At 43.6% G+C, this 17705-nt stretch overlaps 1 protein-coding gene across 1 annotated transcript in view; it reads left to right on the top strand.

Annotated features, from left to right (window-relative positions):
- PITPNC1 (phosphatidylinositol transfer protein cytoplasmic 1) overlaps positions 1-17705 on the top strand; it is a 133373-nt gene that overhangs the window by 25944 nt on the left and 89724 nt on the right. The window contains exon 4 of the mRNA XM_035720651.2: positions 117-124. Within this exon, the coding sequence (XP_035576544.2) occupies positions 117-124 (8 nt within the window). The remainder of the gene's footprint in view (positions 1-116; positions 125-17705) is intronic.

A 17705-nucleotide genomic window follows, 5' to 3' on the forward strand; every position in this document is an offset into this window, starting at 1 on the left:
CGATTCACCAGTCTTTGTCAGTTCTGTGGTTTTTATATTACATATAAGCATGGTCTAAATCACCATTTTGTCTCTTTTTTCTTTTCTTTCTTGTCCAAATGAACATCTGGGACCAGAATACACAGTAAGTTTCATTTAATCATTTTTAAATATTCAACTTAAGATCAGTGGAGTAATTGGAACTTCCCATGTACTTCTCATCTTATCCATGTAATAAAAAAATAGAGGAATAATTCAGAATCAGAAATATTTAAATGTAGGCTATTATATAGTTATATATAATGCACTAACTGGCATGTTCTCATTTGTTCAAGAATATGAATGTTAATTTAAAATGCCTTGATAGTCACTTTACATAATTAACTTTTGCTTGTATTTTTAAATAGCTTGACTGCTCTACTTGTGATAGTTCACTGTAATAGAACAGTTTCTAGAAATGTGATATTAAAGTGACGATAGCAGCTACTGATGGAAGGCAGGGCTTATACGTACAGGCTGTGACCTGATCACTTATTGGAAAAACTTGTAACTAGAAAGACATTCAGATTAAAACATATATATATATATTTGTTTAATTTAAGTAATCTCTACACCCAAAGTGGGGCTTGAACTCACAATCCTGGGATCCAGAGTTGCATGCTGTATTGACTGAGCCAGCCACATGACCTTCATTCAAATTATTTTCCTCTGAGCTCTGGATTGGACTGTCTTGGTGACTTGATGACAATCATTTAATTTCTTCCTATCCTAAGGGCCTCTAGAGTCAACACTTAACACTAAAAAATGGGACCCCAGAGTATCATTGCATTGTGGTATTTTCATGTGGATCATTTTCTTCAACGGCCAACAGATCAAGTTGTCATAACAAGGAAATGGTTACTTGAGTTGTTTTTTTTTTTTTAAGATTTTATTTATTTATTCATGAGAGACACAGAGAGAGAGGGAGGCAGAGATGCAGGCAGAAGGAGAAGCAGGCTCCATGCAGGGAGCGTGATGTGGGACTTGATCCCGGGTCTCCAGGATCATACCCTGGGCTGAAGGCGGTGCCAAACCACTGGGTCATCAGGGCTGCCCTAGTTACTTGAGTTGTAATGAGAGTTGAGTTTTGAGTCTTAATCAAAACAGCCACAGGAAAGAGAGGAGGTGAGACAGAAATGGAGGAAAAAGATTTGTCATGTCCTTGGCATGAGTCTGGTACTCTGCACATAGTGGATGCTCAATAAAGAGTCCTTGAATGGCAGAAGGAATGCACAAGGCAAAGACAGATCATCTCAACAGATAGAGTGGAAAGGTCACTGGCTTTAGAGTCAAATAGGCCTCAGTGTCCTCTGGCTCTAGCTCTGCCACTTACTACCCAAAGTCCTTAAGCAAGGGACCTCCAGTTGCCAGTTCTTGAACTTGTGCTGGTCCATGACCATGTTCTCACCTGTCCTTTGCAAAATGAGGAAAATAGGAAGAGGGTTCAAAACTGTGCATAAAATTAAATTTGTTTCATTTACAGTTTTCTTTAAGGAGAACAAATTACAACCCTCAATCTTGTGTATTAAAATGTCTTTTATGAAATGAGAGGAATACATATAGCATTTCCTCCCTAATGTCCATAACTTTGGAAAGAAAAGGCAATTCTATGGCAAAATACAAATTTTACATTTTGGAAGTAAGAAGCTTAAGTTCTCGAACCAGTTTCTTCATCTCTAAAGTTTGAATAAACCCTTCTTCACAGAGCCATTAGTAGGAGGAATCGATGATCTAACACGGAAATCAGAAGATTTTTTTCTGGGGATCCCTGGGTGGCGCAGCGGTTTGGCGCCTGCCTTTGGCCCAGGGCGTGATCCTGGAGACCCAGGATCGAATCCCACATCGGGCTCCTGGTGCATGGAGCCTGCTTCTCCCTCTGCCTGTGTCTCTGCCTCTCTCTCTCTGTAACTATCATAAATAAATAAAAAAATTAAAAAAAAAAAAAAAAGAAGATTTTTTTCTGGAGGCACCTGACTCCTGGCGCAGTCAGTTAAGCATCCTGACTCTTGATCTCAACTCAGTTCTTGATCTCAGGGTTGCGAGTCTGAGCCCCACATTGCGGCCTACTTAAAAAAAAAAAAAAAAAAAAAAAAAAAAGCCTTTTTCTGTAAAGGGCCACATAGTAAATATTTTCTGCTTTTGTGGGCCAGCTTCTGTCACTGCAAAAGCAGCCAGAGACAACAGGTAGAAATATTGGCCTGGTGGAATTTCTGTAGGCAGCAGGCTACAGTTTGCCGACCCTCGATGTACACAGCTCCAGCATGCTGCCTGTACAGAGCAGGCAATGCTCTCCCCAGTTCTGTGGCTTCTAGCAATTGCACGGTCTCCAAGAGGAACACTTTGGTATCTTTTGAATCCTGCTTCTATTAACAGTGGTGCAAATTACCTCCCTTTAAACCTCTACTTCATCATCCATAAGTGGGGAAAATGTAGTAACTATCTCATAAGGGTGATGTGAAGATTATATTAAGTAATCCACATGAAATTTTACCCTAGTCCTTGGTGCATGGTAAATGCTCAGTAAAAATGTTCATTGCTATTATTTATTGTGCAATGCTGGAAGCTGCTGTCATTACAATGCAAGTTCTGTGGGCAAATAAATGGGAATATATCTTGATGCCCTTCAACGCAGACTGGGCTCCAGTTATTAGACTGGATGGTGCTAATTGTCTAGGATATGATTTGATTTGATTGATACCTGATGTTATCCCTAATTCCTGCTTCTCCAAAAGCTTGTACATGGACTTCTCATTTGAAATGTAATCGATAGTTACAGGGACAAGAGAATTCATGTCCCTATAAGTTTGCAAAGGCAGTTATTTGCCCAATGAGCCTTAGAATTAGGTCACCTTGACTTGACCCAAAACTGGTGGCACTTATTCCCCACAAGCCAATGACTGTACCATGAAATGTGGGGGTGATTAACAGAGAAATGAAGTCTGAAAAACATTTGACATGGTGTTCATTTTTTAAGAATATGTATTATAGTACTGAAGTTCTGAAAACAGAACGCCACAGAATGAAAACCACAGCTCCTGACAAAGCCATCCCCATGGGATGCACCTCCTAAGGCAGCCCTTCTGTGGAAGGCTTTCTGGCCAGCCTCCACATTACGTTGAACTTGGTCTCCTGTACCCCTCTCTGTGCAAGCCACAGAGGATTTCTCAGGGGTTGTGGCCTTTCCTTCCTTCTATCTAGCCTCCCTTAGTTCTAATGACACATCTCGGACTTCCAACTTTTTTTTTTTTTTTTTTTCGTGAGAGACACACACACAGAGGCAGAGACAGAGGCAGAGGGAGAAGCAGACTCCCTGTGGGGAACCTGATGTAGGACTCGATCCCAGGTCCTCGGGAATCACAACCTGAGCCAAAGGCAGACGCTCAACCACTGAGCCACCTAGGTGCCCCCAGCTTGGACTTTCAAAGGGACATGTTATTTTCTTTCTTTTTGGGAAAACATGGGGACAGGATTTCAAGAAGTTAGCTATGGTTGTATTGTCTCATACTCGCCCCCTTCTGTTTGACCCCTATATACTCCTTGATCTCTCTGGGCCCTTATTTTTCTTGTTTTTATTTTGTTGTCAGTTCCTCCCTAATGCAATCCTGGGGTTATTGTTCAGGGCTGCTAGAACAAAGTACCACAAAATAGTAGAAATGCCTTGTCTCACAGGTCTGGAAGGTTGGAAGTCTTGATTCAGTTGTTGGTATGGCCATGTTCCCTCCGAAGCCTGTAGGGGAGGACCGCTTTGCCTCTTCCTGGCTTCTGGTGGCCCTAGGTGTTCCTTGTCTTGTGGCTGCATAGCTATAATCTCTGCCTGTCTTCATCTGGCGTCCTCCTTGCTGTGTGTCCTCTTCTTTTTTTTCTTTTTTTTCTTTTAAAGATTTTATTTATTTATTCATGAGAGACAGAGAGAGAGACAGAGAGAGAAAGAGGCAGAGACATGGGCAGACATGCAGGGAGCCCAATGTGGGACTCGATCCTGAGAGTCCAGGATCACGCCCTGAGCCAAAGGCAGGCGCTAAACTGATGAGCCACCCAGGGATCCCTGTGTCTCCTCTTCTTACAGGGATACCTGTCCTATTGGATTAAGGACCCACCCCACCCCAATATGAACTCATCTGAATCTGAATAATTCCATCTGCAACAGCCTTAATTCCAAATCAGATCACATTCTGAGGAATTGGGTTAGGACTTCAGCATATATCTGGACATTGCAGGAGCGAGGAGGGGCACAAACAGAATTCAACCCGTAAACACTGTCTTTCATTTTTAAGTTTTCAGCCATCTATTAAGCACCAACAATATAAAACATCATGGGAATAGGTTGCATTGAATAATAACCCCTGCCCTTTGGGGAGTCACAGTCTTGTGGGAAATAGCTAGACATTCCGGTGGCAGCTGTCAGCAAGGCATAGGGAGGGTTTTCTGGAGGCAAGATGGGACAGGCCATCATTCAGCCCAGAGGGCAGGCTGGCACCAGACCTGCCCCACTGAGCTGGCTGAGCTCAGAGTGGAGCTGCCAGCAGAAATTTATACCAGAGGGCAGAGTGAGTGGCACTAGGCAATCCAGTCAGACAAGCAACTGCAATGTGACGAGAAGGGCCCTGGCCTCTGGATTGGGGTCCTGAGCTTCAGGGACAGAGCTATAGACCCCCAGAACGTGTACAGGTAAGAACAGGACACAGCCACCGTTTCCAGGTGACTTGATCATGAGATAGGGGAGTGATAAAGTTTGGCATCTTTAGCAAGGAAAAATACCAAATGTCCTGTTAAACTCGAATTTTCAGATTGATAGCAAGTAGCTTTTAGTATTTCCCAAATAATGCATAGAATATACCGGTACTGAAAGGTTACTCATCTTCTGTTTTCTTCCTGGCAGCCCTAGGCAGGGAGGGGTAGCAGTGGGGGTAGAACTGGCCTCAGAGACTCAGGTTATAAGAACAGGGTGACGGTGAGCCAAAGGAAAAGGAGGAGAGGGATTGTGTAACTCGGGAACTTGGTCCTGAAGTTAATAATGCCATGATAATACTAAGGTGAATCAAATGACCTGTTGGGACAACTCGAGTACTTCCTGCCTTAGGTAGGTTTGGCTCAGGAAATGAAGTGGACAGAAGAGGGCGGAGTTGGGGAAGATTCGGTGAGAGCACATGAATTCATAACTGTCAATATTTCAAGGAAAACCTGTGCAAAGTGTTATGATTGAAACACAGGGTGTTGTAGAAAGGAGAGAGAAGAAATAGGGAAGATTTCCTGGAGAAGATAGTAGGATTTGAGCGGGACCTTAGGGATAATAGAGCTCCAACCTGCAGACACCCGCTGTCTTAGTTTGGGCTGTATAACCAAACACCATGCACTGGGTTGGTTTAAACGATAGATCTTTTTTTCTCACGGCTCTGGAGGCGGGAAAGTCCTAGACTGAGGACATCCTCTGATTTGGTTCCTGGAGAAAGCTCTCCTCCTGCTGTGTCTTCATAGAGCTAGGAGAACAGAAAGCAAACTCTCTGATCTTTTCTTATGAGGGCACTAATCCCATCATGAGGGCCCCACCCTCATGACCCATCTAAACTAATCGTCCCCCCACTAAGGCCCCACATCCAAATAGCATCACACTGGGGGTTGGGGCTTCAGTGTATAAATATGGGGTGGGGGCCACACCTCAGTGTAGAGCATGCTCTCTTCAGGCCCAGTGGGCAAGTGCTATGCTGGATCCTGGACACTTGGAGGCCAGGTCATAGTGGCTTTGAATGTCAACCAAGGTCTGTATTTAATTCTCCACAGGGAAGCAACATTGTTCCCGGCTAGTTCACTTTGATTTTTCCATCCTAAACATAGCACAGTTTTTCTTTCCGCCTTCCCAGTGCCTGGGAGTCTGGGTTTGTCCCTCGGGCTGCAGGTGCACCCCTTCGGGGCTGCAGTGGTCACTCTGAAGCTGCCTCAGCCGAGTTCTCACGCTCTCTGCCCACGATGGCTTGGGCGGAAGAGCCCACTTTTCTGACTGCAGGGTCTGCTCTCTGGATTTATGACAGATGCTTTCAATTGTCTTCATCGTTTTTTTTTTTGTTTTTTTTTGTTTTTTTTTTTTTTTTCCTATTTTAAATGCTTTTCCGTTGGCCTCTCTGTCCCCCCAACCCTTTAATCCTAAATACCCCTTCTTGATGTCATTTCAAGCCCATATTTCCTCTCTGTGCCCAAAGTTCTGCCCAGAGCAAAACTTCTCCAATGCCTGACTCTAAACTGGGGTCACCACACCCTGCCCTCCCTACCCTCCAGGGAGGCAGAGGAGTTCTTAATACTCTAGACAGCTGTCTGTTCTCATAGGATTAGCCCAGAGCAATGTTCAGCTATTCCTAGGATCCCCTAGGTCTTATATCTGACTGTCCAGCCTATTACTGAAACTTCATGCTGCCCTCATTTGTGACAAAACCCAGACAAGAAACTTTCTACTTAGGGTCATCTAGGGCTTCAACATTATCACAGTTATCAAAACGTAAAAGCCTTTTCATCACTGTGTATGACTGTGTGGTTAGGATTATGTGGAAATGCTGCTTGCCCAGGAAGTGGAAAAAATATCTTTAGCTTGGTTATAGGAAAAAAAAAATCTTAATTACACAGTAAACAAAGAATAACATGATGACAGTTTTCCAGAGGACAGACTATCTAGCCGGTTCTTTAAAACCTGCCGGTTCTTCTGTAGTTTTATAAAGTCACAAAGGAAGGTGCCCGAAGAGACTGGCTGCCTTCCAAAGTCACTAATTTTGTTTTTCTAGAGCTAAAAAAGGCAACACCGGACTACGAACATAGCTTAGCAGCATCAGTTCAGCCTTGATAGTGATAAAGGGGAATAAAGTTTTTTCTCGTTTGTAAGAATTCGAAAATGTAAGTGATAGTAGGTTGACAGCAGTGACCTAGATATACAGCTGCTATATATATTTGGGGGGCATGACCATCCCACTTCACCAAAATGTCTTTTATTTTTCTTACTTATTCTTTTTTAAAGATTTTATTTTTTTAAGTCATCTCTACACCCAACATGGGGGCTCAAACTCACAACCCCGAGGTCAAGAGTCCCATGCTCCACCCACTGAGCCAGCCAGACGCCCCTCCACCAAAATCCCTTTTCATAAGAATCCACAGAAGGAGCAGTGACAAATGGGAGGCACATTTGTGTTAGTGAGAATGGCTGCCATTACCCAAGGAGCAGAGGTAGTAATGAACTGTCCATTATTCCCCAATATTATAATTATTTTGTTGCAAGAGGTAGAGAAGGTAAATTGTAATAGACCAAGGAGAAGGAGATGACTCTTGCATGAGGACCTCAAATGGTACTGAGTCACAATGAGAGATGGGGTTGGTTCAGGGTTGGTTCAGTCCAACCTGGGAAGAGAATCAAGCCTGCTCATGGTTGCGGATGTGTCATCAACCACCCAGGGTGAACTCTGGCCATCTTCCCAGGAGTGGCAACAGGGAGATTAAGGTATTTTCCTGAAAGCAGCTAAAGGTTCTGGAAGGAATTTCACTTGAAATCTTGGCCTCATCAGGTCCCTGATAATTGAAAGCGCTGATGGGTGCTGCGTGCATAGACTGATGACCTCCATGCCTGCCAAGCCTTCTTGAGCTCCCCATACCCCCTCTTCCACTGAGTGCTAGCCAAGTAGAAACCACTGAATTCTATAATGAGGGAAAAGGTGCAAGTACAGAGAAAATACACTCATACCAGAACTCTAGGATTGGTCGTGTTTGGATGGAAATGAGAGGACACTCTGGCCATCTCAACTACTAGGTAAACTAAGAGAATGATGGTCCCTAAGGGTTTCTTCTTTGGAGTCATGGAGGTGGGGTAGGGGTGGGGGTTAGATAGTTAGGGAATAGTTTCTATCTCCACATCACAATTAACCCTGAATATCCAGGGCAGACCATAATTGTGCTGGATGGTGTCCCTTTAGAAATGAGGTCTCATGAATTGGGACCTGGTAGAGACCAGGTCAAAGAAACAGTCTTCCAGTTGGGTGCTGATGAGCAAGGCAGCAGCTAGCCACAGGCCAGAGGAGGACCCTCCCAGAGAAAGATAGTTGAAGTCAGGGGAGACATAGGTCATGGCATTAGGCTGGTGTCATAAATAGAGTCAGAATGGCCAACTTCAGAAATCTTTGGGGGCCAAGAGAATTTAATTTATATGGAGACATTCTAAAATCATTTATACGTATCATTACATGGTGCACAGCCAATGGTTAAGTAGGGAAATACTGGGTTATGCAGAGCTACACAGATTTAGTTATTGCAGGACTTCTCAAAGCCTTTACGATTCTCTTCTTTCTTTCTTTCTTCTTTCTTTCTTTCTTTCTTTCTTTCTTTCTTTCTTTCTTTCTTTCTTTCTTTCTTTCTTTCTTTTCTTCTTCTTTCTTCTTCTTCTTTCTTCTTTTCTTTCTTCTTCATTCTTCATTCTTCTTTCTTTCTTCTTCTTCTTCTTCTTCTTCTTCTTCTTCTTCTTCTTCTTCTTCTTCTTCCTCCTCCTCCTCCTCCTCCTCCTCCTCCTCCTCCTCCTCCTCCTCCTCCTCCTCCTCCTTCTTCTTCTTCTTCTTCTTCTTCTTCTTCTTCTTCTTCTTCTTCTTCTTCTTCTTCTTCTTCTTCTTCTCCTTCTTCTTTTCTTCTTCTTCTTCTTCTTTCATTGGGATGCCTGGGTGGCTCAGTGGTTGAGCACCTGCCTTCAGCCCAGGGTGTGATCCTGGAGTCCCAGGATTGAGTCCCACATTGGGTTCCCTGCATGGAGCCTGCTTCTCCCTCTGCCTGTGTCTCTGCCTCTCTCCCTGTGTCTCTCATGAATGAATAAATAAATCTTTTTAAAATTTTATTTAATTAATTTATTCATGAGAGACAGAGAGAGAGAAAGAGAGAGAGAGGCAGAGACACAGGCAGAGGGAGAAGCAGGCTTCATACAGGGAGCCTGATGTAGGACTCCATCCCAGGACCCCAGGATCATGACCTAGGCCAAAGGCAGACGCTCAGCCACTGAGCCACACAGGCGTCCTGAGCCTTTACAGTTCTGTCACACATTGTGAATCTTCAGAAAGGGAACTTCTGTACTTCCCAAACTTATTTATCCTTGGAACCTTGAATTTTGCAAGGACAGCCTTCTAAAACTTAGAAGAATGCCAGAAGCTTCTCTCAGGGTTAGAGCCATTCTGTACCCACAAAATAGGTCAGTGGGTCAATTCTATTTCAATAAATGTTATTTGCTCTAAAATTTCGGTGAGTTAATACATTGCATAATGATTACTGTTAGTCAAATTCCAGTGGCTTGAAGGGCTCCCAACAGTAGTAACCTGTAAGTTTCTTTTCAAAGTCAATGCCATGAGACCACACAGCACAGGCAGCAGTCTGCTGAGATGCTGGTGAGATCACGCATCAGATTAGTTTTAATTTAGGAAGTGAACTGGTCTCATGGGGTGACCGGTTGCAAAGCAGCTTATTCATAGGAGTGCCATGGTCCTTGTGCAGGACTAGAACTTGTCTCCCCATCTCAGCAATCCAATCTGTAGGGACCTGTGAAGCCAGAGCCCCGGGACACGCAGTGTTCTCTGTCTGGTGTATCCCCTTTACATTTCCTCTAGCTGCTCCTGAGCTGTTCTTTGTACTTCAAAGAGAATGAATTCAGCCATCTTGGGGGAGAGGGCAGGAGAGAAAATGGGCTTCTCCACCATAACATTAGCATTTTGAAATTGTCTGCATTTTTTTAAATGCCACTCTGAACGACTTTGCAGAGGGCAGCCATCAGAGAAAAAATACATGTTTAATGGAATCTTCCTCTCTTTTTTGTTTTTTTGTTTTCCACTTGTGGCACTGAAAATTGGATTTCTCTTCTCCAGTTCCCTAATACCTATGGAATTGTGCTCAATTTATCTTGGGGAGATAAGAATAATACAACTGGACAGATTTTTGTGGGGCAGATTCTTTTCCATAAAAATACAATAAATTGCCTATAACGATGGATCTCCTGAAATGGTAAACTTCAGTGATTAAATAAAATTACCCCCATGTTTTTGACCTTCTCATCACTGAGATATTCTGAACTGTGTGATATCTACAAGAATGGAACTGTCTTTTCAGTTCAGATTTTCAACATTGACCTTATTTTTAAGAGTGAGTATTTTTTTATATATATATTTTTTAAATATGTTTTTAAGTAAGGAATTTGCCCAGTTTGGTTCAGAGGAGTGGTTCTTGCGGTTTTTAACCTAAAAGGCTTGTCATCTGAAAGTTTCCCACCCGGCTGAATGCCAGCCTGTATATTTGGGGAGTCCTTCTGATGCATTCCCCTCTCTGTTACTTATGTGTAATTCTTTTTCATTTGATGCATCCTGCCTGTCTCTTTAAATCCCCGTCCTCCCTTTATTGTGCATAGTGATCAGATTCACAGGCATCCTCTGCTTATTTCTCCTTGACAGGTCCAGCTTTAGATTGCACGAGCCCTGCTCAGTGTTCACAGAGGCACCCGCAGCAAACCCGTGCCCCATTGAGAAAACATATTTTCATTCATGTCTTTGCTGCCTCTCCCTCCTGGCCTTGCTTCTCCTGTGAGATGCTGTTACTCAGCTTGTCAGAGGACGGAAGAGGCTCCAGCGATGAATGAACTAATGAATGAACAGAGCCTCAGTGTAGGGCGCAGGCTGCCGGGGAGCCTGGGAGAGGCTGACATTCATTTCCTTGGTGTGGGCTGGAATGCAAGCAGATGTTTTCCTGCTGTGTCTCCAGGCTCCGCCTCCACACGCTCCCTTCCTCTCATCCTCCCCCACTTCTCTTTCAGGTCCCACTGCTCTTCTTGGCCACCTTTTTCTTCCTATGCAGCATATATTAAGGAAGTCACTCTGATTCATTTTCATCTCTGTCATTTATATACAACCCTTTCTCTTTCTATTTGCTTTAAAATTCTTCCTCTTCCTCTCCTTTTTTTTTTTTTTTGTTTTTTTTTTTGTTTTTTAATCTCCACCTGGGTTCCTCTCTTCACTCTTCTGGAACTATCTTTGCAACTTTTTCCTAATTACTCTGTTGCCATTGCCACTCACCCTATCTATGTATAAAGTCACACATGGCCCTGGGAACCCAGGAACCCAATGGAAGCTCAAATATCTCCCATTACTTCCTGTGCATCTTTCCCTGCATGATGACTAAGATTCTGAGTAGGTGGGAGGGACAGTGGGACACACAGCTTCTTGAAATTGGTGTTTGGGGACGCCTGGATGGCTCAGTCAGTTAAGCATCTTCCTTCAGGTTAGGTCATGATCTCAGGTGCTGGGATCCAACCTCATTTCAGGCTCCCTGCTCACTAGGGAGTCTGCTTCTCCCTCTGCCCCTCCCCACTGCTCGTGCACGTGCACACGTGCTCTCTCTCTCTCAAATAAATAAATAAAATCTTAAAAACAAATTAAAAAAAAAAAGAAATTGGCATGTGTGTAAAAGATCTTCTGTGCCTAGTAGAGAAGCTTATCTATATTACCTTCCAATTAGCGGGCAAATTTTCTGTCAAATTGGAAGGATAAAATGTCCTGATGACGAATAAAGGAAGTTGGAAGTTACTTTAAGATCTAGATGTCTCCCAACTGCCTCTACATACAGTTTGACCCCCTCCGTGGTGGGGGTCAATTTTACAAATAGCATTTTACAAATAGCACAGGGTGTAGCCCCATAGTCCAAAAAGATAGTAAATCCTAAATTCCACATTTGATCTCACTAGCCCTATGGAACATTCTGGATAGAAGTCTCCTGCTGATGGAAGTTGGAAATATTTGCAAGTTCATTTCTATTAACGATCCTGGCTCAAACTGAAATACCCGGTATGGCCTTGGAGTACATTTAATATGATAATATAGAATATAGTACCAGAGAATCAATGTCTTCGGGGGAATTCCATTAGAGAGAAGGTCAAGTCTATATCGAGTTTAATATTCATTGATAGCAGAGGACACGTGTGCATGGAGACAGAACAAGATGGCCAGAGAGGAATGCATTGAGTTCCAGATAAAAGCTAAAAGGAAATGATCTTTTGAAAGCCTGTAAACACTTCATGTACCCCAAGCCAGCTTCTCAACTCTTCCATTTAACATTCTTATTTCCAAGCCTCCTTGGAAAATTTGTTCTCAGACATAGAAGGATTCCGGCTGATAACCAAGAACAAAAAGTTAAGATATTGAAGTCAGTCATTGGTTTTCAAACTTTGCTTGTCTCAATCCAGGACATTCCATGGATGTGCCTCACCAGCCACCGTGTCCCTGTATAACACTTTATTTGTAGAAAGAACCCTGGTGCCATTTGAAAAGCAGTTTGAACCACAGAAGCATATCTCCCCTCAGATCCTTCCTCATCCTGGAAGTCTATGAACAAGTGTGATGGGTGAGACAGGAACCACTTGAAAAAGTGATTTCCCAAACCTCCCACATTTGCACCTCCTCCATCTTCTCAACTATGCTCTTTATAATATGCTCCCCTTTCAGTTAAAGTGGACTAAGATTAAGAGAATTTTTAGAATACCTTGTGACTTCCACTATATCCCATACAGTTACTCAGGGACCTCATCAATGTGTTTACTTACTTTTTCATTGGATTTGAATTTGTTTTCTGCTTACTGAAAAAGAAGATGCTTATTGTAAAACACAACATTATAAAAATGTATATCATGGAAAATGAATGGACCTCATGATTTCCACTGCTCTCCTCCATGAGAATATTTTGGTCTCTATTTCTCCATGTTTTCTATGTATATAGTCATGTGCTTTTTTTAACATGCTTTTCTTAGCCTTTTCTCAAAACTGGATCATTCTATTTTACACTTTGTTTTTTTTCTTAAGATTTCATTTTATTGTTATTTTTTAAGATTTTATTTATTTATTTAGAGAGAGACCATGAGCTGGGGTGAGGGTGGGGAGAATCTTTAGCAGACTCCCCACTGAGCACAGAACCTGATGTGGGTCTCGATCTCTGACCCTGAGATCATGATCTGAGCTACAACCAAGAGTCCGATGCTCATCTGACTCAGCCACCTAGGCGCCTCTTTAAGATTTTATTTTTAAGTAATCTCTATACCCAATATGGGTTTCAAACTCACAATCCTGAGATCAAGAGTCACGTGCTCCACTGACTGAGCCAGCCAGGTGCCCCACGCTTTAGAGTTCATGGCTTTCGAGTTCTCCACAATGTACTTAACCAACCCTCCACTGGTGGACTTTGGGTTGCTTCTGTGTCTTGTTTTGTTTTGTTTTTAAGATTTTATTTATTTATTTGTTTGAGACAGAGAGAGAGAACATGAGTGGGGGAGAGGGGCAGAGTGAGAGGGAAAAGCAGACTCCCTGCCAGGAAGGGAAGCCCAGTGCAGGACTTAATCCCAGGACCCTGAGATCATGACCTGAGCCAACAGCAGACACTTAACCTGACTGAGCCACCCAGGCGCCCCGTTTCTGTGGCTTTTATAGGACCAACACTGCATAATGAACATTTTTTTCATTTGTAATGTTTTTTACACCTGGGAATTTATGCCCTTCCTTGAGTCCTGAGCAAGCTTTTGAAAGCAATTCACAACAGTTTAAGCATTAACTTAAACCATCATATTTAAAATCAATTTTTGAAAATGATTGTATTTGAAAGGTACTAAGATATTTTGACATTTAAAGGAATACCTCTGGTGAATTTCTTAAATGAATAATTATTTCCCCAATTTCTCTTTCAAGTAAACTGGTTTTTTCTTCTTTGAGCTCGTTTGAAGTAGGGCACATCTATCATTTGGCAGATGCACCCAGAGACATATTTTCTCTGCTCTCAGTGGCTGCAGGACAAACTGAAAAGCAAAGTCTGTGCCTTCATCACAATCACCTTCAGCTCCACTAGAAACACTCGTGTGCTTTCCTAACTAACGCTCAAGAGGCAGCGGGATGTAGGGTCACAAGTGTGAACTTCCAAGCCAGACAGTTTGAATTGAATCTCAGCTCCATCATGTAAATGTGATGTGATTTGGGGCAGATGACTTAACCTTCCCATGACTTTGTTTCTTATCTGTAAAATAAGGATAATAATAGTATATCCCTCATAGAGTTGTATGAGGGTTAAGAGTGGAAAAAGGATTATTATTTATCAAACACTTGGAATGGCGCCATATTATTGTCGTCATTACCTCAGGATTGGATCATGTCTGTCTCAGACTGGACATGATGAATATGGACTGTGGTTCCCTTACATCATCATTTTGACCCAAGGATATACCAAAATTTCCCTGGGTTAAGAAACACCAGGTCAGGGATGCCAGGGTGGCTCAGTTGGTTAAGCATCCAACTCCTGAACTCAGCCCAGGTCTTTTTGTTGTTGTTGTTGTTTTTAAATATTTTATTTATTTATTCATGAGAGACACATAGGGAGAGACAGAAACATAGGCAGAGGGAGAAGCAGGCTCTCCACAGGCAGGGAGCCTGATGTAGGACTCGATCCCAGGACCCCGAGATCACAACCTGAGCCAGAGGTAGACAGTCAACTGCTAAGCCACCCGGGTGCCCTGAGCCCAAGTCTTGATCTTAGTGTCGTGAGTTCAAACCCCACATTGGGCTCTATGCTGGGTGTGGAGCCTACTTAAAAATAATAATAATAAAGATAAAGGAAAAAAGAAACACCTGGACAATAATAAACGTTGACAAGGATGTGGAAAACCTAGAACCCTCATACCTGCTGATGGGAATGTAAAATGGTGCAGTCAGTTTGCAAAACTATCTGGCGGTTCCTCAAAAGGTTAAGCATAGAGTTACCATATAACTCAGCAGTCATACTGTAGATATATACCGAGGAGAAATGGAAACGTATGTCCACACAAAAGCTTGACAAGAATGTCCATGGCATCATTATTAATAAAAGCCCAAAAGTAGAAACAAATATCCATCAGCTGATGAATGCATGAAGTAGATCTGGTATATCCATGCAATGGAGTATTACTCTGCTGTAAAAAGGATGCTAAGTGAGAGAATCCAGACACAAAATACCTCATGTGATTTCATTTACATGAAATGTCTAGAAGAGACAAATCGGAGAGCTAGAAAGTTAGATTAGTGGTTGCTTGGGGTCTAGGGTAATAGGGAGGCAGGAATGGGGAGTGACTGCTGTAGGTGTGGGGCTTCTCCTTGGGATAATGAAAACATTCTAAAATTAGATTGTGTTAATGGTTGCACAGCTCTGTGAATATACTAAGAACCACTGATCTGTATACTCAATATGGTAAATAATATGGGATGTGAATAATGCTACCTAAAAAAGCAAAGAAGGGACGCCTGAGTGGCTCAGCAGTTGAGCATCTGCCTTCAGCCCAGGGCGTGATCCTGGAGTCCCAGGATCGAGTCCCACATCGGGCTCCCTGCATGGAGCCTGCTTCTCCCTCTGCCTATGTCTCTGCCTCTCTCTTTCTCTTTCTCTCTCTCTATGAATAAATAAATAAAATCTTTAAAAAAAAAAAAAGAAAATAAAAAAATTAAAAAGAAAAGGAAAATCAAGTTCTGGCATCAGAAGTGTGCTCCAGGGGCTCCACCAACTTTCTGAGAGCAGGTCATCAGTACAAGGGAGGCGACTGGAGTTCATTTTTAATCAGCCCACCAGATGAGAAAGTTTTAAGAAAGTTTTAGAAATAGGGGCACCACTGAGCGGCTCAGTGATTGAGCAACTGCCTTCAGTTCAGGTCATGATCCTGGGGTCCTGGGATCGAGTCCTGCATCAAGCTCCCCACAGGGAGCCTGCTTCTCCCTCTGCCTATGTCTCTGCCTCTCTCTGTGTCTCTCATGAAGAAATAAATAAAATCTTAAAAAAAAAAAAAGTTTTAGAAATATATTGTGAGAGCAAACATGATTTTTACTTTACTTCATAAACTGTTGTAGGGTGGGATCAATACGCTTTTAGCTCATGGTTTTCATCATGCCCCGGGTGCTGTGGGGGCATAGCATGACAGTAATGGTGATCCTCAACCTGAGTGGTGCTCATTCTTTCAGAAGTTTTGCTGCTGCACGCTTCTTCCCCCAGAGAGCCTCAGACCTGACTCCCCAGGCCCTGTCTCTACAGCCACCATCCCCATGGGGGGACTACAGAAACTATGAAATTCCCATGGGCTTGCCCCTTTCTCTTTAAGACTTGCTTACATCTAGTTTTCTTCTCGTAAGTGTTTCTTGTTGCCATGGCAACCCTAATCAATCACTATACTAAAAATAGCCCTTTCATTTTTCCAAAGCATGTCTGTAGTGAATTGAAAATTCAGCCCCGCCGTGCGTTTTGCATGGGCTGCTTTCCTTTCCCGACACAGAGCCTGGGAGTGCTTGGTCTGGAAATGATTCTTGCAGAAGCCCAGGTACTTCACTTGTTTTTCCTGGCATTCTTCTTCCCGACTGCAGATGCTCTCATCACTTCCCAAAGATACAAGTACATGCGTTTCCGTGGTCAACAAAGACCCAGTGCTTTCCTGCACATTTGGTTTTGGGTGCCAGGGGTTTCACAGGTACCTGATGATCACCGCGGCTGCCACTGAGGTTGGAAGGCAGATTAAAGATGTACAGATACTGGGGACAAAGGAAGCTGCTCATAGCGGGAGCAGATGCTAGCAGCCCTAGTGAGACTCTTCTGGCTCTGGAGGATCTAAGCCAGAAAATCAAAGAGGAGCTGACGGGAGAGCTTTGCCTCGTCTCTCTGATTTCTCCCTGACACTACTATTTTTAGGGGGTTAGGGGCAAAACAAACCCTGGATGAAATAAAGTGAATATTTGTTAATGATTCTCCTGGCCAAGCTGCCTTTCTAGTCAAGAAGAGAGAGGAAAAAAAAAGATTTTTCATGAGAAAGAAGATTCCAGATTTTGAATGGGCCCAGGGGAGGAAGGAGAGCAGGGAGGGGCTAAAGTGACTCATGATGTCCCCCAGGCTCCAGGGGATTAGGGCACTTTATTGCCTCTCTCCCTGTCTCATTTTGCTGCTCTAGAGTCACTGCCCCAATCTTCTGCCTGTAAGCAGGGTCATCTTAGCAGGACCCCTGGGGCTCCCAAATGCTGTTTTTTGATGCTATTTCTCAACTTGTCTGAACCTTGGTTTTTATAATAAGGCTGAGTGAAAGCGCAGGCATAAAGCCTTTTACATCTAGGAAAGAAGAGTCCACGGGGATCCTGGGTGGTATTCTTGTTTCCCTGCCTGACGTTGGCAGGGGGTCGGGGAAAGCAGAGAAGAGGTCAGGGGAGCGGGCCCTGCACGGAAGCAGGAGCTGCCAGGCGGATGGCGAAAAGGAGGATGGTGAGAGGATGGACCTGGACGACACGACATGTCCCTGACAACACAGCGGGTCAGGTGGCAGAGTGAGGCTGGCAGGAGCACAAACCTGCTCTGTGGCATGGCCACCAACCATGTCCTGGGGAGGTGTCCTCTTGCTGCCACCACCTCTGCAAGCCCACAGCCTCCCAGTGTGTCCTCGCACACATGCAGGGGAGGATCACCCCACCCCAGGCTTTTCCTTCCCACCTAGCCTGGGGGGTTCCGTGGGGAAGGGGTACTGTGGGCTGGACCAGCATTTCCCAACTACCTGTCCTGCCAGATGCGGCCTGGCCCTTCGCTAGATTATTTCATCTTCACCCCTCTGTGATGAGGTTGGTCCCATCTCCGTTTCATGGACGAGAAGATGGATGCTCAGAGGGGCTGAGGAA

Source organism: Canis lupus, chromosome 9, assembly GCF_003254725.2.
Source record: "Canis lupus dingo isolate Sandy chromosome 9, ASM325472v2, whole genome shotgun sequence".
NCBI lineage: Eukaryota > Metazoa > Chordata > Mammalia > Carnivora > Canidae > Canis > Canis lupus.